Consider the following 22,899-nt stretch of genomic DNA (forward strand, 5'->3'; position numbering starts at 1 on the left):
TTGTAACACAGCAAAATGGATGCGGAGGACGTGAAAAATTGTGAAAAAACTCAAAACAGGGGAATGTTTACTGGTTGCTCAGTGGGGAAAGGAGAAGTCAGATGTGTGGAAGACATGATTATTTTTCCTGACCATTTGGAACAGTGTAAATATATTAAATGTGTACCAGAGTCTGTTCTAATGAAAAAAAAGAAAGAATAATATATATATATATATATATAACTTGTTAGAAAATTATTTGAAATTGACAAGTTGAAACATAGCCTACAGATAATTAGAGGGCAGCGTGGATTGGTATGATGGAAGCGAGGGTTAACACCTTGATCACACCGACAGCATCATTGCATCAATGCAGCATAACATTTTGCGCAGCTAGGCAACTATACTGACTGCAGGTATCTACACACGTGTTGCAGATGGTCGCATGCCATTGTTAGACACAGGGAGGAATCATTTTCGCAGTATCCTCAAAACCGTGTCTTTTTGACACAACTGCTGACAGCTATAGGGACATAAACACACAATAGGATTGCCAGGTCAGTTTAGTAGTGAGCTTGTTCTACATGTGGCCAGCTAGCTAGCTAACTAACCTAGCCAATTAAGTGTGTGTCTGTGTGTGTGAGAGAAATAGTAATATAAATTATGCTAGTTACTACCATGATAATTTGGTCAAATAACCGTTTGTGTGAGAGTGTGAGTCTGTATGTGAGAAAGTGTGTGTGTGTGTGTGTGTGAGTGAGAGAGATAAATAGTGATAGAAATGATAGTAGATACCCCTGATCATTTGGTCAGATAACCGTGTGTCTGTGTGTGTGTCTGTGTGTACAGTAGGCAACGAGTGGCAATTTTACAGCCAGACTCTACGTCATCCACAAGTGCGGGCGCCACCGGTGCATCAAGACCCTCTACGTCAGAGGTGCACAATTGGCAGACCTCGATTGGCCGACCCGTGTCCGGACCGAGTGAAGGTTCTATCTGGACCTCGACACATTTCTCATAAATATTTGTTAAATGAAATACTGATGTACACGTACTGCGCTGGCTCAGTGCAGCTGGGAAGGTCCCAGACAGCGTCCCATACTACTGTGTGTTGTCCAATCACGTGTGTTATTTAAATCACTTCACGAAACTCAGCCAATCAAAGTGAATGTTTAACATGCATGTTAGCAGACTGATGTTGTCAGAGAGAGAGACAGCGAGAGAAGCAAAAGTGGAAGCGAGAGGAGAAACTAACGGCGTGCGCAAAAGTCAGGAAAGCCGATACAGAAAATCGAGGTTTCAAAGAGGAGTGGACAGATAACTATGCCTTTATCCTTCCCCAGCGAGTGTCAAACCATTCTGCCTAACATGTTCAGAGACCGTGACTCTAATAAAAAGTGCCAACGTGAAGCGCCACTACGAAACAAAGCACAGATCTTTTGAGGAAACATATCCACAGCAGTCTGAGGTGAGGGCACGCAAAACAAACCAACTCAAAGCCCAGTATGATCGATCCACCAGAGTCCTCTCCCGTGCATTCACTGCCCAACAACGTGCAAACCAATGTTCACTAAAAATAGCTTGGATTTTGGGTCAACACCAAATGTCGCGTACAACAACAGCAAGAGTGAAATACTAACAGAGAACGTATTAACACAGCTTGATGAAGCTATTCAGAGTGAACCATGCAGAGCATTATGCTGTTGATGAATCTACTGATGTGAGTGATAATGCCCAGCTTCTGGTGTATGTTAGATTTTCTTCTTCTAATTGAGAATCCATTCCTCATCACAGATGTCAGGTGATTTTCAAAAGGAGGTGACACAGACCTTCAAGTGGGCACATGCTGGATCTCTACAGATGGAACTGATTGATCTGCAAGCAAATGTTGCACTAAGAGAGCACTTTCAACTAACTGATCATGACCCTTTCTGGCTGCAGGCTGCAGACTGTGTCTGAGACTGTGTTCCCTGGTCTAACCAACTAACTGATCATGACCCTTTCTGGCTGCAGGCTGTGTCTGAGACTGTGTTCCCTGGTCGAACCAACTAACTGATCATGATACTTTCTGGCTGCAGGCTGTGTCTGAGACTGTGTTCCCTGGTCTAACCAACTAACTGATCATGACCCTTTCTGGCTGCAGGCTGTGTCTGAGACTGTGTTCCCTGGTCTAACCAACTAACTGATCATGACCCTTTCTGGCTGCAGGCTGTGTCTGAGACTGTGTTCCCTGGTCGAACAAACTAACTGATCATGACCCTTTCTGGCTGCAGACTCTGTCTGAGACTGTGTTCCCTGGTCGAACCAAAGCAGCACTACACACCTTGACCATGTTTGGCTCTACATACAGTTGTGAGTCTTCTGTCTCCACTATGAACATCATTAACAATAAGTACCGTTCTAGACTCACCAATGAGCACCTACATATGTGCATGAGAATGACACAGACTCCATTCCAGCCAAGGTTCAAATGACTGGCAGGGCAAGCAACAGCCCATTTCTCTCACTAAAGAGAGATGGAGAAGTGAAGTGGGAGAGAGTAGGAAAGATAAATATTAAACCTCTGGTTTCTTATTTGTTCAAAAATCAAAACACTTTTTTCAGAAACAGGCACTTTTGTTATTTCTTTGTGAAGGTGCAGTCTTGTTGTGTGAAGATGCAGTCTTGTTGTGAAAGGTGCAGTCTTGTGTGAAGATGCAGTCTTGTGTGAAGATGCAGTCTTGTTGTGTGAAGGTGCAGTCTTGTTGTGTGAAGGTGCAGTCTTGTTGTGTGAAGGTGCAGTCTTGTTGTGTGAAGGTGCAGTCTTGTTGTGTGAAGGTGCAGTCTTGTTGTGTGAAGATGCAGTCTTGTTTTGCTTGAAAGGAGAACATTTGTGATAGGCCTACTCTTATTAATGATTAGGCTGCATATTTATTTTACCTCATGTTTAATGTATCTGCATTGAAAATGTGCAATAAATATTGTTGAAATGTTATTGAAATGTAGTACTTTGTTTATTAGCTACACATTTACAAGAACTACATATGCCCCCAAATCATAGTGCACGTTAGACATTTTAATGGTTTGGGCCTTTTGGGGAGAAAATGTTAAGTCACGGGACCTCTTTGAATTCTAATTGTTCACCCCTGCTCTACGTCATCTACATGTATGACCTCCACCTCCACCGGTGCAGTGAGACCCTCTACGACCTCTACAAGCAATATGTCATCTACAAGTATGACCTCCACCTCCACCGGTGCAGTGAGACCCTCTACGACCTCTACAAGTATGACCTCCATCAGTGCAGCCATGGAAGATGCTGAAATGGAGGAAGCACCTCTGGATCTGGGACCCGGTGTGATTATTAAGACCCTCATGGAAATGACCACTGAGGACCTTGTTTAACAGGATGTGGCCGTGGAGACAAACGAGGAGAGAAACAGGGAGGAAACGAAGAGGAACAACGTCACACCAGGCGTCATCAGAGGTACAGTACCAGCCCCCAGAGCCGCTCAACTCATTTCAGCAGAAGCTCCTCCAAGCCGTCGAGAGGGATGCAGCCCAACCTGATGCTCACAGAGAGGAGGATGAAGAGACCCTCGTTGCCATGCCTACCCTGAAGAGGCTGCCTCAGCCAAGAAAGGCAGCAGTCAAGGTTCAAATTCATCAGCTGCTTTTCGAAGCCGAGTTCAATGGTACGTTTTTCCCCCACAACACAGGTAGTGTCATAAGTACTGAGACAGTGAAGTAGGTCATTTTTACAGTATACTGATGTAGGCTAATTGGTATTTCAGATCAAAGGATTAATAGGATTAATATGCTCTTGTTGTTTCTGGGTTCGAAAATATCCTAAAACAACAGTTAGCTGTCTAAATATTTGCCTGTCATATTCATCTTTTGATCTGAAATACAAATTCCATGTGTAAACCGCAAGAATGACCAACTTTACCGCACTGTTCCAATATTTATGCCATTTAATACACTATACAAGCAGTATTTAGTTAACCTGTCTGGGCTAGGGGGCAGTATTGAGAATTTTGGAAAAAATATGTTCCCATTTTTAACTGCCTCCTACACCAACTCAGAAGCTAAAACACTCTGAATTTTCTAAAACTGTTTGAATGGTGTCTGTGAGTATAACAGAACTCCTATGGCAGGCAAAAACCTGACAAGGTTTCAAGCAGGAAGTACCCTGTCTGACAAGGAGTCGTGCGTCTTACATCTTTTTATTGAAAAGTAAGGATCTTAGCTGTAACGTGACAATTCCCAGGGCTCCGATAGGCTCTCAGAGCCCGGGAAATAACTGAAGGTTTACGAGGGAGTCTCAGGCTGAAACACATTATCACCTTTTGTAAGTGTCGACTCAGAGGACCTTTGAATGAGGCGCGTGCACGAGTCGCTCCTGAGGAGAAATTTTATTCGGCTGTTTAGGCTCAATGCATACTCCCGGTCGGAATATTATCACTTATCTACGAGATAACTGGCATAAAAATTGGTTTTAAACAGCGGTTGACATGCTTCGAAGTACGGTAATGGAATATTTAGACATTTTTGACACGCCAATGCGCCATGCGCGGGACCGTGAAGAAGCATTCTGATAGTGTCTAGAACTCACGAACAAAACGTCGCTGTTTGGATATAACGATGGATTATTTGGGACCAAACCAACATTTGTTATTGAAGTAGAAGTCCTGGCAGTGTATTCTGATGAAGAACAAGCAAGGTAAGAACATTTTTCTTATAGGAAATGTGATTTTGGTGGAGGCTGACCTGGGTGGGTATCTAAATAGCTAGCCCTGTAATGCCGGGCTATGTACTTAGATTATTGCAAAATGTGCTTCATCCGAAAAGCTATTTTAAAATCGGACATATCGAGTGCATAGAGGAGTAATGTATCTATAATTCTTAAAATAATTTTTATGCTTTTTGTGAACGTTTATCGTGAGTAATTTAGCAAACTGTTAGTAAATTCCCCGGAAGTTTGCGGGGGTTATGCTTTTTCTGAACGTCACATGCTAATGCAAAAAGCTGTTTTTTGATATAAATATGAACTTGATTGAACAGACATGCATGTATTGTATAACACAATGTCCTAGGTGTGTCATCTGATGAAGATCATCAAAGGTTAGTGCTGCATTTAGCTGTGGTTTGGGTTTATGTGACATGATATGCTAGCTTGAAAAATGGGTGTCTGATTTTTTCTGGCTGGGCACTCTGCTGACATAATGTAATGTTTTGCTTTCGTTGTAAAGCCTTTTTGAAATCGGACAGTGGGGTTAGATTAACGAGATTCTTGTCTTTAAATAGCTGTAAAATAGTCATATGTTTGAGAAATTGAAGTAATAGTATTTCTAACGATTCAAAAATCGCGCCACTGGAATTTCAGTAGCTGTTACGTAGGTGGGACGAAATCGTCCCACATACCCCAGAGAGGTTAACATACATCTCACCATCTATGGTGTTATACTATGTAATGAGATGGAGTCAAATTAGCCGACCTGCTGACAGGAAGAGGAGAGGAGTTGTCTGGTTGTTGTTTTGACCTCCCTTACTGTACCTTTCCTTTCACACGTGTCAATTCTGTTTAATTCAGTCAATTCATGAAGTCATTGTTACATATTTAGGACAGCATTCATTATTAGTGTTATATAGATTTCTGAATTGACAGAATTGAAACTCATACACCGGAGAATTCACAGATGCTCTTGTTAGTCTCTTACAAGACTAAAGGTGAATGTACTTCTTTCATTTAAAACCACCTGAAAACCATGGTGCTGAAACTTGTTGTGACGTTATGTTCCATGGTTTGGTCCATGACGTCCAGGGACCATTCGTTTGTTTAGCTCTGTTATGGTCCATGGACTGGTCCATGACGTCCAGGGACCATTCGTCTGTTTAGCTCTGTTATGTTCCATGGACTGGTCCATGACATCCAGGGACCATTCGTCTGTTTAGCTCTGTTATGTTCCATGGACTGGTCCATGACGTCCAGGGACCATTCGTTTGTTTAGCTCTGTTATGTTCCATGGACTGGTCCATGACGTCCAGGGACCATTCGTTTGTTTAGCTCTGTTATGTTCCATGGACTGGTCCATGACGTCCAGGGACCATTCGTCTGTTTAGCTCTGTTATGTTCCATGGACTGGTCCATGACGTCCAGGGACCATTCGTCTGTTTAGCTCTGTTATGTTCCATGGACTGGTCCATGACGTCCAGGGACCATTCGTTTGTTTAGCTCTGTTATGTTCCATGGACTGGTCCATGACGTCCAGGGACCATTCGTCTGTTTAGCTCTGTTATGTTTCTTTTTTTCAGAGACTGAGACACTGCTCTTCTCCTCAAGGCACCTCACATGCCCAGTGCCCCGCCCTTTTATCTCCCTCTGCCTGAGGAGGCTGTTGAGATGAATGGTGGTGGATAACCATATGGATGGAGCAGAGGCAGGTAGAGGGGAGAAGGCAGGCAGACTGGTGAGGGGGGTGGGTTGACTGTCTGTATTACTCTCTCTCTCCATGGGAGAATCTAAACTGTATTTCTTTGACTCCTCACATCCTCATCTCCTTCTCAAAGCCCATTGGAGGAGAAGGTCAGAGAGAGGGAATGTCAGGTACCTTCAAGCTGACCTTCTCCAATGGGTTTTGAGCGGGAGGTGAGGAGAGATGACGTGAGGAGTCAAGGAAATACAGTTTAGATTCTCCAATGGAGAGAGAGTAATACAAACAGTGAGGAATCAATGAAATGCAACTGAGTCTTTCCAAATGTCCTCAATTGAGATTTTCCAACTGTCCTTATTCTGCTCATTATGTCCTTGTTAGTAGGATTTTTTAGTATAAAATTCATGGAATTCATAAAGTAAATAGTTCCTCTATAGTATAGCATCCATTATTAGTTGTACATAGATTATGAAAATTAACTTAGTTAAAACTCACACAGAAGAGAATTCACCTGTCGTGCTCTTTCCCATTTTTTCAAAGGCAGTTTCATTTGTTTATTAGTATCTCATTTAGACCTAATCTTCTTATTTCCTCCCTATACCTTTGCAGATCTAAGCAGTTGTGGAAAAAGTACCCAATTGTCATACTTGAGTAAAAGTAAAGATACCTTAATAGAAAAAGACTCAAGTAAAAGTGAAAGTCACCCAGTAAAATACTACTTGAGTAAAAGTCTAAAAGTATTTGGTTTTAAATATACTTAAGTATCAAAAGTAAAAGTATAAATCATTTCAATAATTCCTTATATTAAGCGAACCAGACGGCACCATTTTCTTGTTTTTTTTTATTAACGCATGGCCAGGGGCACACTCAGACATCATTTACAAACAAAGCATGTGTTTAGTGAGTCCGCCAGATCTGTCACGACTTCCACCAAAGTCGACTCCTCTCCTTGTTCGGGCGGCGTTCGGCGGTCGACGTCACTGGCCTTCTAGCCATCGCCACTCCATTTTTCCATTTGTTTTGTCTTGTTCCCCGCACATCTGGTTTTCATTCCCTAATCACATTGTATATATATATATATATATTCCTCTGTTCCCCCCATGTCCTTGTGTGGAATTGTTTTTGTTACATGTTCAGTGTGACGCGCCAGGCGGGTTATTTCCCCCCTGGGTATTCTCGTGTAACCCATAGGAGGTTGGATTATTACCTTTGTTTTGTGACTGGATTTTGTGCTTTTCTCTTTTGCATTTTGGCTGGAGGTTTGACACTGTTGCGTCCGTTTGTTGTGCTTCTGCCCAATAAAGAGTGCGCCTGATCACAACTCTCTGCTCTCCTGCACCTGACTTCTACACCAGTAGCGCATACGCTGACAAGATCAGAGGCAGTAGGGACGACCAGAGAAGTTCTCTTGAGAAGTGCGTGAATTATACCATTTTCCAGTCCTGCTAAGCTTTCAATCTACCATTTTCCTGTCCTGCGATGCTTTCAATCTACCATTTTCCTGTCCTGCTAAGCTTTCAAAATGTAACGAGTACTTTTGGGTGTAAGAGAAAATGTATGGAGTAAAAAGTACATGAAAAGTACATTTTCTTTAGGAATGTAAAGAAGTAAATGTAGAAGCTGTCAAAAATATAGATAGTAAAGTACAGATACCCCCAAAAAATACTAAAGTAGTACTTTAAAACATATTTACTTAAGTATTTTACACCACTGGATCTCAGACAATATTAAAGTAAAAACCCATTCTCTTCCTAATTAGTTTTTTCTCCACCTGCATGTTGTCAGACCAGTGATCATGGTGGTAAACTGTACTATTTGTATGGACCCTAGGTTAGCCTTTCCCTTTGTTATCATACTAACTGTATGTCCTATAACCTTCATTAGAGCTCCTGCTCACCTGATGTAGCCTGCCAGGTGTGTATAATACTGATGTTTAATGGACTCCCCTGCCTGCTTTCTGGACTTCAACCATCCCTGGACCCACACAGACCTGAGCTTTCGGCGAGGCTGGTCCCGGTCCAACAGCGCGATCAAGACCACCTTCCTCAACATTGGTCACATTGTTGAAAGAGCCTACTCTCTGCTATCTAGACTATTTATTATTGCAATTCCCGCCAAAACGATGCATTTTGGAGAGAAATTATATTATAGTCTGTCACGATAAATGTGTAGATGTCATCGAATAAATAATATGTATGCTACTTGGCAAATGTATTAATCTAAAATTCTAATACATATTTGTTTTAATACGTAATCCATTATATTTTTTACTGGATATGTGTGCAACAAAAGTTCAACATTCACATTTTGCTACTTTCTGTCAAGTCTACACATACAGTTTTATGCACCACACAGAATGTACTGCAACTGCCCCTGTAACGCAATGCTCCATTGGAAATGAATGTACTTCTGGTGTACCAAAACACCATGATGCAGTCGTTGTGATCGAGGCATAACTATCCTGTTGCGTAACAATCCCGTTTTGGAACAGTGAGAGCATTCTGACTTCACGCATATAAAAAAAAGATATTTGGAACTCACAAGTGAAAAGGTTAAGCGCACTGTTTGATGAAATAATTAAGACAAATAAATGACTCAACAGGGAGTCAGATGGCCACGCTGGGTTAAATAAATGACTCAACAGGGAGTCAGATGGCCACGCTGTGTTAAATAAATGACAGTGAGGGCCTGTGACTGGCGCACGTTGTCTCCTCTCCTCCCTGCTGCAGCAAACAGGCACCACAACACAGCAAGTGTTTATCACGCTGTCCGTGGTGCTGAAGCTGCAAAATTTCAGCCATTTAGTTTCTTACTTGTGTCTCTGACTGAAAAGCTGTTACCGAAATCCCTCATTTGTTTAGGAAAAACATTCCCTATTCCCTGAACCCCTTGCTCTCTTTACGTGAAACAGGTATGCATCACATGGACGTGACCAATAGGTCCTGACCTATAGCCAATCACAGGGCTGGGCGCTATGGACTGAAAATCATATTGATTATTTTCAAACTTATTGGCGATTCACAATATATATATATATATTATATATATCAATCTTTTTTATGTTGTCTTTAGAATATGCGTTGTTGTACAATTAGAGGTCAAATACAGTGCATTTCAAACAGTCAGCAGTAATCTAATGAATTCAGGGCTTGTGTAGTTATACCTAGGCCTTTTACAAGCCTTTCACAACCATAAGACCCACTAATAATTTCATTATTTGATCAAAATAGTTTAACTTGCTTTTTTATTGTTGCAATAATCACTGATCTGGCTTTCAAGTCTGTCTATAAAAATTCTATGTTTTGTTACAAATGTACCTAGAACCATGCATAATGCACATTCATTATTAATGACTTCCTTCTTGTAGCAGGCAATAGGCTTTAGAACATGAACAAAGGTCTCATCACGTCTCTCAAGCCCATGTGCCAGTGATTAACTAGCTAATCTTTCTATTTCAAAATGAACCAACTTGGATCTATTTGCTAACAAGGTAGAACAGATGAATTGTTATGAACACACCCTTCTGTCTGTCTCCAACTGTTTGAACAGCGTGCTAGCCTGTCCACTTTGTTCAGATGTTGAAATCAAGTGGCCTTCCTTATTTCTCAGAATGAGAACAAGTTGCCAATTCCTTATATAATTGTGTTTGATGGTTATTGCACATTTATAAAACACAGACTAGACAGCTAGTATAACAGTCTTTGGTTAAAATGCTGCTAGCAGTACACCAATGCAGCACGTGACAAACTGAGCATTCATTTTCCAGAATCAACGTTATTGATACTCTCGTTTTAGTAATGTCTGCTCTGTGTGCAATTTGAGTAGTTGAGACATAAAAAAGGGCATCGTTAGACAGGTTAACTTCTCCTCTATTACAGTAACGTCTCAATGTGTTTTAGTGTCCATATGATCCATTCTGTTGGACCAAACCACAAATGCAAATAGCGAGTTGAAACCGCTTGTCAGAGAGGAAGACGTGATCTCACATTTTTGTTGGCGTGAGAGGCAGGGGGAGGGGCGCCTACAAGGGAAGAGTATAATAAAATGTATAGCTGGAGAGGTGACGCCTACAAGGGAAGAGATAATAAAATGTATAGCTGGGGAGGTGACGCCTACAAGGGAAGAGTATAATAAAATGTATAGCTGGGGAGGTGACGCCTACAAGGGAAGAGTATAATAAAATGTATAGCTGGAGAGGTGACGCCTACAAGGGAAGAGTATAATAAAATGTATAGCTGGGGAGGTGACGCCTACAAGGGAAGAGATAATAAAATGTATAGCTGGGGAGGTGATGCCTACAAGGGAAGAGATAATAAAATGTATAGCTGGGGAGGTGACGCCTACAAGGGAAGAGATAATAAAATGTATAGCTGGGGAGGTGACGCCTACAAGGGAAGAGTATAATAAAATGTATAGCTGGGGAGGTGACGCCTACAAGGGAAGAGTATAATAAAATGTATAGCTGGGGAGGTGACGCCTACAAGGGAAGAGTATAATAAAATGTATAGCTGGGGAGGTGACGCCTACAAGGGAAGAGATAATAAAATGTATAGCTGGGGAGGTGACGCCTACAAGGGAAGAGTATAATAAAATGTATAGCTGGGGAGGTGACGCCTACAAAGGAAGAGTATAATAAAATGTATAGCTGGGGAGGTGACGCCTACAAGGGAAGAGTGTAAAATGTGTTGTGAATTTTCTAAAAGTATGTACTCAACTGACTGTATCCTTGGTATTAAGCACTTGAAACTTCTCTTGATCTTTTGGTCTCTATTCCTTATTGCAAAGAGGTTGCAAAAGCATGTTTCTTTTTAACAATTGGCGTCGGACGAACAGGATTCATCCTTGAGAGACAGACTTGGTGGGAAGAAGAATCGGTAGTGGAGGTGGCTTGCCTGAAATAAAAAAGGTAAGCTAGTTTCTTACCAATACCTCCTGTGGCCTATAAGGGCCATCTACCCTTTATGTTTTTCCCTCAGTTGTGTTTTTTGAGGTTGCTGAATAAAAAAGTATCTGTAGGAGAGTGAAGTTTACATTTGTTTATGTGAAACCGTTGCTGGTGGGAGGGGCACCCGAAAGAGAGTCTGGTCAACATAAGAGTGCAGACTATTGGTAGTAGTTTTGAATTTGGGGGAAGGACTGACTAGGACATATCCGGACTGTCTAGCACAGGTCTATAGAAGGTCTCATCGTATGGTCTGGGGTGGGGGCATTACGGTAAGGTTGTACCATCGTATGGTCTGGGGTGGGGGCATTACGGTAAGGTTGTACCATCGTATGGTCTGGGGTGGGGGCATTACGGTAAGGTTGTACCATCGTATGGTCTGGGGTGGGGGCATTACGGTCAGGTTGTACCATCGTATGGTCTGTGGAGGGGGCATTACGGTCAGGTTGTACCATCGTATGGTCTGTGGTGGGGGCATTACGGTCAGGTTGTACCATCGTATGGTCTGGGGTGGGGGCATTACGGTCAGGTTGTACCATCGTATGGTCTGGGGTGGGGGCATTACGGTCAGGTTGTACCATCGTATGGTCTGGGGTGGGGGCATTACGGTCAGGTTGTACCATCGTATGGTCTGGGGTGGGGGCATTACGGTCAGGTTGTACCATCGTATGGTCTGTGGTGGGGGCATTACGGTCAGGTTGTACCATAGTATGGTCTGGGGTGGGGGTATTACAGTCAGGTTGTACCATCGTATGGTCTGGGGTGAGGGCATTACGGTCAGGTTGTACCATCGTATGGTCTGGGGTGGGAATTCAGTATACAGAGTCTCACCATAACGTGCTGTTGTTCAGAGGGTCGTTCAACGCAGACGGGTCATATTAGGTGATTGATTCGGGTAGGGGTGCGTCCATATCAGAGAATAGATGTAGGGTTGTGCCGTGTTCGCCGCAAAGACAGAGTTCAGGGGGATTCAGGAGTGGAGACGTGTACTTAATATAGGTGAAAACAATGACTTTGTGTGCTGGTTTTCATGGGTCAGAGCTGTATTTAATGCAAGCATCCACAGGTGAATATATATATATATATATATATATATATATATATATATATATATATATATATATATATTCGAATTTGTGGAAATAAGTAGATAAATAACTGGAACATTTGTGAGAAGAAAATAGTAACAATAGTTAAAAGTGTGGGTGTGGAGATTTAAACCCCCTGGATACCGTCGGGAGAGGTTTAAACCCTAAATTAATAGATGTACTCAGCTACAAAAAGACTGGGTAGGTGAGTACATTGATAGAATGTATACATCTGCTTTGATGGCAGGTTTGAAACCTGTTATCAAAACAGCAATTGCAGAGGGTAGTGAATGAAATAGAACAGGATGCTTTGAGAGTGGAATGTAACTCCGCTCATTGTGCAGTCGTGCGAGGGGTTAATACAGCCACAGTGAAAGTCGCTAATGGTGGTTTTAATGGCCAAGGTAAGACAAAGAAACAGGAAGGGAAAAGTAGCTAAAAAACATCAAAGTGTAGGGCGACAGATCCCTGTTTCATTTATTGGAAGAATGAGTGTAGAGTGTGGTAATGGAGCTTACTGCACCCGGTGCATTCTGGGGGAACGCAGCAATGCAAGCGTTTGCATCTTTGACGAAAGAAAAGCAGCAAACACTTAAAGGCAGCGGAGCAGGAAACTTTCAAATAGCGGTGTATGGCCTCGGTTCGATCAATAGTGGTACATAGAGATGACAGTTTTTATGTGAAGGGAGACAGGAGACCACGTATCACACAACTTTCTAAAAGATGCCTGGAATCAAATATCACTGATTCCTTACGATGAGATATATGCTAAATTTGCAACAGGGAAAATAATGACATTAAGCGGGTAATACGGGCACCATCTAAGGCGATACTGCTATTAACCATGTCTTTGAACATAGGTCCAGTAACAATGCCCAGATCATTTTACATGGATAGAAGTGGAGCCGATTTTGGGGGTTGGATAATCCTTGCAAGAATCAAAGACAATGGAGTCTAAAAGGTAACAACTTAGAATCGGAATGGAAAAATACTCCTTGAAAACTCAGAAAACCTTGAGGGGTTTTTAATCTCGTGAGACGTTTTATTTATAGTCTTATTCTGAAATAGATTTATAGAACAATGTTGTAGTGCTGTGGTTATGGTTAATCATGGAGAAGAGAGACCAGTCATTACGGGAGTGAATCATTGGACTCGGTGGAGAGATAAATGTGGCTGTGTATAAGGGTACATGCTAAATAAGGGCATATAAACAATGGGGTGGATTAAAACAAACCATTAATGATTAGAGGGAGGACGGTGGATTTATCATTATCGAGTTTGGTTTGTAATTAAAACGTACAAGTTGCTGATTAAGATGTAGCATAGCGAATGCTAACGAAATGTACACTTTCTCTTCCAGGAGAGGAGGGGGTGCCATTTTTCTTTCTCTTTGGAAGGTTTTCCGTGGCTATGGTCTTGGGAGAGCAGTTAGTGAAATTCTGCAGTGTTATAAGTATAAAGGTATGCAGATTAAGCTGTAAAATATGATCCCAGATAAGAAGGCTTGGCCATGTGTTTTCGCCATACGGTTTATCACACACACACACCAGCACGCAAACACAACGTATTGGTTATGAATATGGGTTAGTGGTGTTAATATCGTGGGATTTATTGTGTGGGGTCTTTTCAATTTGGTTTTAAACTGGACACGCAGAATGATGGAAATGTTTTAAACGTTTTAAATGGTTTCTGAAGGAAAGGGAATGAAAAGGGAAAGGAATTACTTAATATGGTCAAATCTGGAAACTATCATTTCGAAAACAAAACGTTTATTCTTTCAGTGAAATAGGGAACCGTTCCGTATTTTATCTAACGGGTGGCATCCCTAAGTCTAAATATTGCTGTTACATTGCACAGCCTTCAATGTTATGTCATAATTATGTACAATTCTGACAAATTAATTACGGTCTTTGTTAGGAAGAAATGGTCTTCACACAGTTCACAACGAGCCAGGCGGCCCAAACTGCTGCATATACTCTGACTCTACTTGCACAGAACGCAAGAGAAGTGAGACAATTTCCCTAGTTAAAATAAATTAATGTTAGCAGGCAATATTAACTAAATATGCAGGTTTAAAAATATATACTTGTGTATGGATTTTAAGAAAGGCATTGATGTTTATGGTTAGGTACACATTGTTGCAACGACAGTGCTTTTTTTCGTGAATGCGCTTGTTAAATCACCCGTTTGGCGAAGTAGGCTATGATTCAATGATAAATTAACAGGCACCGCATCGATTATATGCAACGCAGGACAAGCTAGATAAACTAGTAATATCATCAACCATGTGTAGTTAACTAATGATTATGTTAAGATTTATTGTTTTTTATAAGATAACTTTAATGCTAGCTAGCACCTTACCTTGGCTCCTTGCTGCACTTGCATAACAGGTAGTCAGCCTGCCACGCAGTCTCCTCGTGGAGTGCATTATAATCGGCCATAATCGGTGTCCAAAAATGCAGATTACCGATTGTTATGAAAACTTTAAATTGGCCCTAATTAATCAGCCATTCCGATTAATCGGTCGACCTCTAGTTGGAACTGTTGCTGTTAAAATACAAGTAATACTTTTTATTCTCAACTGGAATAAACTGATTGAAGCAAGATGCTTTTGAGGCAAACACACTCACACAGTTCTGGGTTGCTCATCTACAGCAGGAAGTGGTCTCCTGTCTGACTGAGAAAGCAGTAGATGTTCTGGTCCAGTTTGGCACCACATACCTATGCGAGTCAGGGTTCTCAACTCTGACATACTTAAAAAACAAGTACAGAAACAGTTTCAAGGCTGAGCATAACCTCAGTGTTACACTGTCAAAAACAGAGCCCAGAATAGACGTTTGTTGAAAACTTCAACCAGCCACACACCTCTCGTTAGGATTGTGTGTATGTGTGTGTTTTCTGGTCTACATCTGTGTGATGTGATCAATCAGTTTATTCCAGTTCAGAATAAAAAATATGTATTTTAACAGCAACAGTTCCAACCTAGACGTTCTATCAACAATCATTTCTACAGTAAGATGTACAGTAGGCCTGAAAATGTTTTATCTGTACTGTTACTTAGGGTTGCACTGTCAAAAAGCCTGTGTGTATGTGTTCTGTTATACTTCTGTGTGATGTGATCAATCCGTTTATTCCAGCTCAGAATGAAATTATTTATTGTATTTTAACCTGTCTGGGCTAGGGGGCAGTATTGAGAATTTTGGAAAAAATATGTTCCCATTTTTAACTGCCTCCTACACCAACTCAGAAGCTAGAATATGCATATTATTGTTCAGGTTTGGATAGAAAACACTCCGAATTTTCTAAAACTGTTTGAATGGTGTCTGTGAGTATAACAGAACTCCTATGGCAGGCAAAAACCTGACAAGGTTTCAAGCAGGAAGTACCCTGTCTGACAAGGAGTCGTGCGTCTTACATCTTTTTATTGAAAAGTAAGGATCTTAGCTGTAACGTGACAATTCCCAGGGCTCCGATAGGCTCTCAGAGCCCGGGAAATAACTGAAGGTTTACGAGGGAGTCTCAGGCTGAAACACATTATCACCTTTTGTAAGTGGCTGCTCCGAGGACCTTTGAATGAGGCGCGTGCATGAGTCGCTCCTGAGGAGAAATTTTATTCGGCTGTTTAGGCTCAATGCATACTCCCGGTCGGAATATTATCACTTATCTACGAGATAACTGGCATAAAAATTGGTTTTAAACAGCGGTTGACATGCTTCGAAGTACGGTAATGGAATATTTAGACATTTTTGACACGCCAATGCGCCATGCGCAGGACCGTGAAGAAGCATTCTGATAGTGTCTAGAACTCACGAACAAAACGTCGCTGTTTGGATATAACGATGGATTATTTGGGACCAAACCAACATTTGTTATTGAAGTAGAAGTCCTGGCAGTGTATTCTGATGAAGAACAAGCAAGGTAAGAACATTTTTCTTATAGGAAATGTGATTTTGGTGGAGGCTGACCTGGGTGGGTATCTAAATAGCTAGCCCTGTAATGCCGGGCTATGTACTTAGATTATTGCAAAATGTGCTTCATCCGAAAAGCTATTTTAAAATCGGACATATCGAGTGCATAGAGGAGTAATGTATCTATAATTCTTAAAATAATTGTTATGCTTTTTGTGAACGTTTATCGTGAGTAATTTAGCAAACTGTTAGTAAATTCCCCGGAAGTTTGCGGGGGTTATGCTTTTTCTGAACGTCACATGCTAATGCAAAAAGCTGTTTTTTGATATAAATATGAACTTGATTGAACAGACATGCATGTATTGTATAACACAATGTCCTAGGTGTGTCATCTGATGAAGATCATCAAAGGTTAGTGCTGCATTTAGCTGTGGTTTGGGTTTATGTGACATGATATGCTAGCTTGAAAAATGGGTGTCTGATTATTTCTGGCTGGGTACTCTGCTGACATAATCTAATGTTTTGCTTTCGTTGTAAAGCCTTTTTGAAATCGGACAGTGGGGTTAGATTAACGAGATTCTTGTCTTTAAATAGCTGTAAAATAGTCATATGTTTGAGAAATTGAAGTAATAGTATTTCTAACGATTCATCGCGCCACTGGAATTTCAGTAGCTGTTACGTAGGTGGGACGAAATCGTCCCACATACCCGAGAGAGGTTAACAGCAACAGTTCCAACTGGGTATGACAGGTATGTAAGTGTTTTTAATGCGGGGAAATAAACATGAAAATATTTTTATGGGTATTTCCTTGTTATTTGTTTTTGTCTATATCGCATTGTTTTTAAGCATAAGGGCAATGAAATGTACCGATATTTACGTAGAGTTGCATATTTTCCTAAGCTCGGGTCCCAGGAAAACACAGAATTTCTCATTTGGGTCCCAGGCTGAAAAAGTTTAAGAACCCCTGATCTCGAGCTGTAACTATAGGGATGAATTCTCTAATCCTGATGAATTCTTGTCTCCTATAATAAGGAATTTTGACAGTTTATACAAACACAACTGATTAGATGAGGTAAAGATGAAGGACTTACCTCCACTTTGGTTAAAACGCTGCTTTAGAGTATTGATGTCGACTTTGAAAATCTGCTGGGAGTTCATGAAATACCCTGTGTTCCTCTCCCAGTACTGTGGGTCTGCTGCCTTGTTTACCCAGTCCTGCTTGGGCACCGTTCTCTGGCTGTTGCTGTCATAGTGAACCATCTGAACACCATCCACCATCCCCACAACCACAAACTCTGGGAAGTTGGAAACTTCAGAAGATGCAGTGTAGAAATACTTCATTGAGTGAGTCACTAGAGGAAAGAAAGTAAATGTTAATGTTGAATTCTGAACAGATAATTGTTTTTCTAAGTCATGTTGACTAAACAGAGGTTTACATTTTCTCTATATTCACTTTTTAGTTTCTCCACACTACTGTTAAATAAACTGGTTGTTCATTAAATATTACTTTGAACAATGTTTTTTTTTATCAAAATAGGTGTTTTTGTTAAACTGCAGGATGACATTTATAAGGAAAGTTTCTAAGACAGGATGAAACCCCTAGATATTACACATTTTGTGTATCAGACATGGAGAACCAAGAACGTTTTATCAAGAGAATGATCTGGAATCAGTGTAGATGGAAACATTGAACGTTCAGAATAGTTTTCTGAAATGGAACAATGTGATATTCCCAGGCAGATATTTCTGTGGATTCATTACCGGTGATATACACAAGTGAAAACATGACATCCCTTCCAAATGTACAGCATGTACATTTTGGAAGAGATACGGTCCTGTGTGGCTCAGTTGGTAGAGCATGGCGCATTGCAACACCAGGGTTTGGGGTTGGAATCCAACGGGGGACCAGTACAAAAATGTATACACTCTAGTGTTAGTAGTCTGGATAAGAGTGTCTGTTAAGTAATGTAAATGTAAGTTCATTGACAGTAACTCAAGCCCAAGACCACTATCACTGTAACTGATAGATAAAAATACATAACTTTTTAGCAACTTTACATTTGACCTTATACTGTATTCATCCCCTGATAGGAACTACCAAGTGGTTTATACTATTTGATTCAGCACACACTCAGCTAACGGTAATACGGCATCAAAATATACGAGAGTCTACTTGTGGATTATATTTAATTAAGGGGAGAAAAATACAAAACACATTTTCTTGATTTTTGTAGGAATAACACTGCAGAGTCCAGGGGCAAAACCTGTCAATTGTTCACAGTCCTCTGGGGCGATGCTGACATCACATTCAGAGATGAAGGTAAATGGTCAATTCTGTTTCTCAAAAGTGGCAGAATTGACTGTTTAGCCTCTTTTCTGAATATGTCAGTAGCAACCCAGTGTTGTCACTCTGAACAAGCTATAGGCCGATAAGAGTAACTCCTTGTCCCAGTCTATAATCCCAACATGTTTTAAGCTGACCACCATTGTTCCTGTTCCAAGAACTCCAAGGTAACCTGCCTAAATAACTATCGTCCCGCAGCACTCACATCTGTAATCATGAAGTGCTTTGAAAGGCTGGTCATCAGTACATCACTGGGGCAGAGCTCCCTGCCATCCAGGAACTCTATATCAGGCAGTGTCAGAGGAAGGCCCGAAAACAATGTCAGACTTCAGCCACCCAAACCATAGACTGTTCTCTCTGCTACCGTCCAGCAAGCGGTACCAACAGGTTCCGAGACAGCTTCTATCCCCAAGCCATAAGACTGCTAAATAGTTAATCAAATGGTTACCAGACTAACTGCATTGACCCTATTTTGCACTGACTCTAGGCACACTCACTTACACTGACACTCACACAAACCCACATACCCTACATACGCACACAGACACACACACATAACAAACACATACACGCATACTGACGCCACACACACATACACACCAGACCTGGAATTACAAGTTTTAACTATGCTTTGTGGAAAGTCCCAAAACTCCTGAGGGAACAATTTGAATACAGACCCCAAAGATTACCACTTTTTATAACTATTTGAATACAGATCTAAGAAAGTAACTACGTTTCAAAACTATTTGAATACAGATATCAGAAAGTAACTACTTGTTTAAACTATTTGAGTACAGATATCAGAAAGTAACTACTTGTTTAAACTATTTGAATACAGATATCAGAAAGTAACTACTTGTTTAAACTATTTGAATACAGATATCAGAAAGCAACTACTTTAAAAAATATATTTGAATACAGAAACTATTGGATTGGTTGCCTTATACTAACAGGACTCCCTAAAAACACGCCACTTCGATACAAGTGATTTTTCATAACAGATTAGGAGAGTATTTTCCCTAACCTTAACCTAATTCTCCTAACCTGCTGTGTAAGTTCTCAAAGTGGAGTGTTTTTAGGGAATCTCTTCAACTAATGACAGGGCTGAATCTGGAACTGCCTGTTGAAGATAGAAATAAAATGAATAGACCACACACAATCTCCTATACTATTCCAATCTATCTGACAGTCATATTTGATCTACGCTATACATTTCTATCTGAAGATTTTGTAAGTATCCATTCTCCTGAATGTCCGTTGCCCTAGGTGTACATAATCAAGTCAAACCAATTAAAATGTTGTACAGATAAGTATAAATAAGTTAGAACACTCAACTACTGTATGACTCTTTCAACATGTCACTGAAAAGGTTGAAAGATGCAATTCAATTGTATGATCCCTGAAAATACTGAAGAGTAATTAAAAGCCAATTGCAAGCAGCAAATTGGAAGCGTAGCATAAATAACTTTGAACCTCTTTCTCCATCTGAGCACAAGTGTTCTTGTTTCAAACACACGCTATACCATCTTTAAAGGAATAGTTTACTCAGAATACAAACGAACATGATTTTTCACCTAACTTGACTACAGTTGATTCAAGAAGGCAGTTTTGGGATATTTAGTATCCTTTCAACACTTAGCCTAATAGCCATATTTTGTTACTGTTAGCATTCTCAGTAACACTGAACATGAAACTGTTCTTGTACATGTGTACATAACACTTTGTTACATAACACTTTGGTAGTTGCATTTTAACTGCATAGCAATGAGCTGAATGTTCTTGTAACTACTGTACACACGAGGAATAGTGACTGTTCCTTATTCCACTTATGTAATAACTCAAATATTATGAAATTATAAAGTAATTTCTAAAGTCTAATGTAACAACGTTGCTATTAATCAAAGTTACTACACATGTATAAGAACTTGATGTCAAGTGTTCCTGTATTACCTTATGTCTCACTCATTAGGAATATATATTTGTTAGTCATTTTGAAGCTGCAAAAGTGGTCCACTCCAATGCTGAGGTGATTCCATGTTCCTCATGTATTTAACTCTAGGCTATAGGCTATATTAAGAATCATATCTGAAAGCCCTCCAAACCAAGTGCTATTGATTATATATTTACACTAATTCAACTAACTGTTGCAGGTTTTGGTTCTTCATCAAATATTTGGCAGCCATGAAAATAAAAATACATGTTTTTATATTCAAAATACTTTAAAATATTATTTGGTTTTCTGAGATCTTTATTTGAATATCAAAGAAAATAGTTGCATTTTAGTTTAAACTCTATATAAACTATATTTGACTACCTTGAGTATTTGAAAAGTTGGCATTTTCAAATAAACTACAAAATACAACTGTTATCTTCACAGGTCTGTATCCACACACTCTTTCATGCTCATTATATGTGCTGCTGCTGCTACTAAAGTAATTTTTTCTTACCTTTCTTATTATTTATCCTGATGCCTAGTCACTTTACCCTGCCTATATATACATATCTACCTCAACTACCTCGTACTGATCCTGTACATTGATATGGTACTGGTAGTCCCTGTACATAGCCTCATTCTTGCGTATTTTATTTCTCTTGTGTTATTATTCAACATGTTATTATCTAACTTGTGTTATTATAAAATGTTATCTTATCTAACTCTGCATCGTTGGTAAAGGGCTCGTAAGTATTTTATGGTAAAGTCTACACCTGTTGTATTTGGCGCATGTGACAAATAAAATGTGATTTGATAGGCAAGTGGATGCTTCTGTAAGAGACCGTACAATAGCTTTGTTTCTGGTATTATACTGCCACCTTGAGGATGTTACTGCAAAATAACATGGCAAACTTTTTTTCTTGCAAGCCAAATGTATGTACTTTCATAATAGCCTACATCTTCACCATCACAAAACGATTGGAACTGAAATTGAACATACTGTAAATTAAAAAGATTGGAATTACAGTACACATCACAGCACCCCTCGTATGTCTATTACGATTTAAACTTTCTCTAGTACCAACCCACTATCATCTGATCAGTTAGGTGTGGATATTGTCATATCGAGGTATTACTAGACAGGACAGCGAGAACCACGTAACTAAAGGACAGCAAATCTTCAGGTTTGTACATTCCAGTGAATTCTAGTACAGGACTACAAAAACATATTGCTATGCACAACTAAATTCAACACTATCAACAATGTAGACCAAAGTGAAACAAACAATATTTTGGTGGCAGATCCAACAGAGATTTTGAATATTCCAAATAGCCTAAAGAGACATTTTTTTTCTAATGAACATATTGCATAAATCCATTAATAAAAGTGTTTTTCTAGGAATTTAAAACACAAACCTAGGCTTCAGTAGACTATTCCTTGGTCAAAATGCTTTCTAAAGCTCAGTGCATCATTGTGATTCATATCAGTTTATTTCAATGTAAATGCTACTGCCTCCCCCCTGGGCACAGATTTAAACTGAAATTACGTGGAAACAATGTTGATTACCAGTGTGTGTGCCCACTGTCAGGACTGCCACCTCAATTTTTGTGTAACTGCATCCAGTATGAATGAAGCTAGAGGTAGTTTTGCGAGCCAATATTAACTAGCGTTTTGCCATAGACTTCCAGTCGCTGCGCTAACGCTAGTCCGCAACTTCCTTCAAACTGCATGAGGAGACCCACATACAAATTATATCCACGAGTTCATCTGGCTCCGAGATTGCAGATATAGGAATGCATTGCCAAAATCCCGTAGTATCAATTTAAGCAAAAGCCTTAAATAAATTACCTATATAAACGGGAAATGTCATATTTTTTCTAAAATCTCAAATAACTTTCTACTGACCAGCAGATGCTGTATGAAGAAGTCCTATTCCCAGCACCAGCAAGATAATATCCTTCATGTTGACGTTCTGAAGTAGGCCTATGTGTTCTTTCCAATGACTGTTTATATGAAGGTTCCCTCTGACAACCTCTCTCTCCTGAACGGTAAAGAACAAATGAGATGAAATATATTTCGCACCAAATTAAAATGCGCTTGTGTATCGTTTTTAAGCCAATGAGAATTTAGCCAGCTTAAGTGTCATTAGAATCTGGGTGGAAATAAGCAGCAACGGTTGACTTACGAAACTGAAAGTAAGTTGTAGTCAGTCAACCATTAGGCCCAAAATAGTGCTGTCATTGGGGCTGGGGGCCTAGATATTTTTGCTATTAACTTTGATGGCTTATTGC

General features: G+C 40.2%; 2 protein-coding genes across 2 annotated transcripts in view; both read right to left on the reverse strand.

Moving 5' to 3' along the window:
- The window catches only part of LOC115175919 (BOLA class I histocompatibility antigen, alpha chain BL3-7), a 35,224-nt gene extending 12,536 nt beyond the window's left edge, over positions 1–22,688 (reverse strand). The window contains exons 1-2 of the mRNA XM_029735566.1: positions 22,514–22,688; positions 17,422–17,682 (exon numbers count right to left, since the gene is read on the reverse strand). Coding sequence (XP_029591426.1) covers positions 17,422–17,682; positions 22,514–22,571 — 319 coding nt within the window. The 5' untranslated portion in view covers positions 22,572–22,688. The remainder of the gene's footprint in view (positions 1–17,421; positions 17,683–22,513) is intronic.
- Positions 11,374–12,409, reverse strand: LOC115175924 (leucine-rich repeat extensin-like protein 2). The gene is made up of 2 exons (XM_029735573.1): positions 11,604–12,409; positions 11,374–11,462 (listed from the first exon to the last, which is right to left on the reverse strand). Exons 1-2 carry the CDS (start codon positions 12,104–12,106, stop codon positions 11,420–11,422), a joined length of 546 nt encoding a protein of 181 aa, XP_029591433.1. The 5' UTR covers positions 12,107–12,409; the 3' UTR covers positions 11,374–11,419.
- Positions 22,689–22,899: the final 211 nt, after the last annotated feature.

The sequence above is a fragment of the Salmo trutta genome, chromosome 36 (genome assembly GCF_901001165.1).
Source record: "Salmo trutta chromosome 36, fSalTru1.1, whole genome shotgun sequence".
Lineage (NCBI taxonomy): Eukaryota > Metazoa > Chordata > Actinopteri > Salmoniformes > Salmonidae > Salmo > Salmo trutta.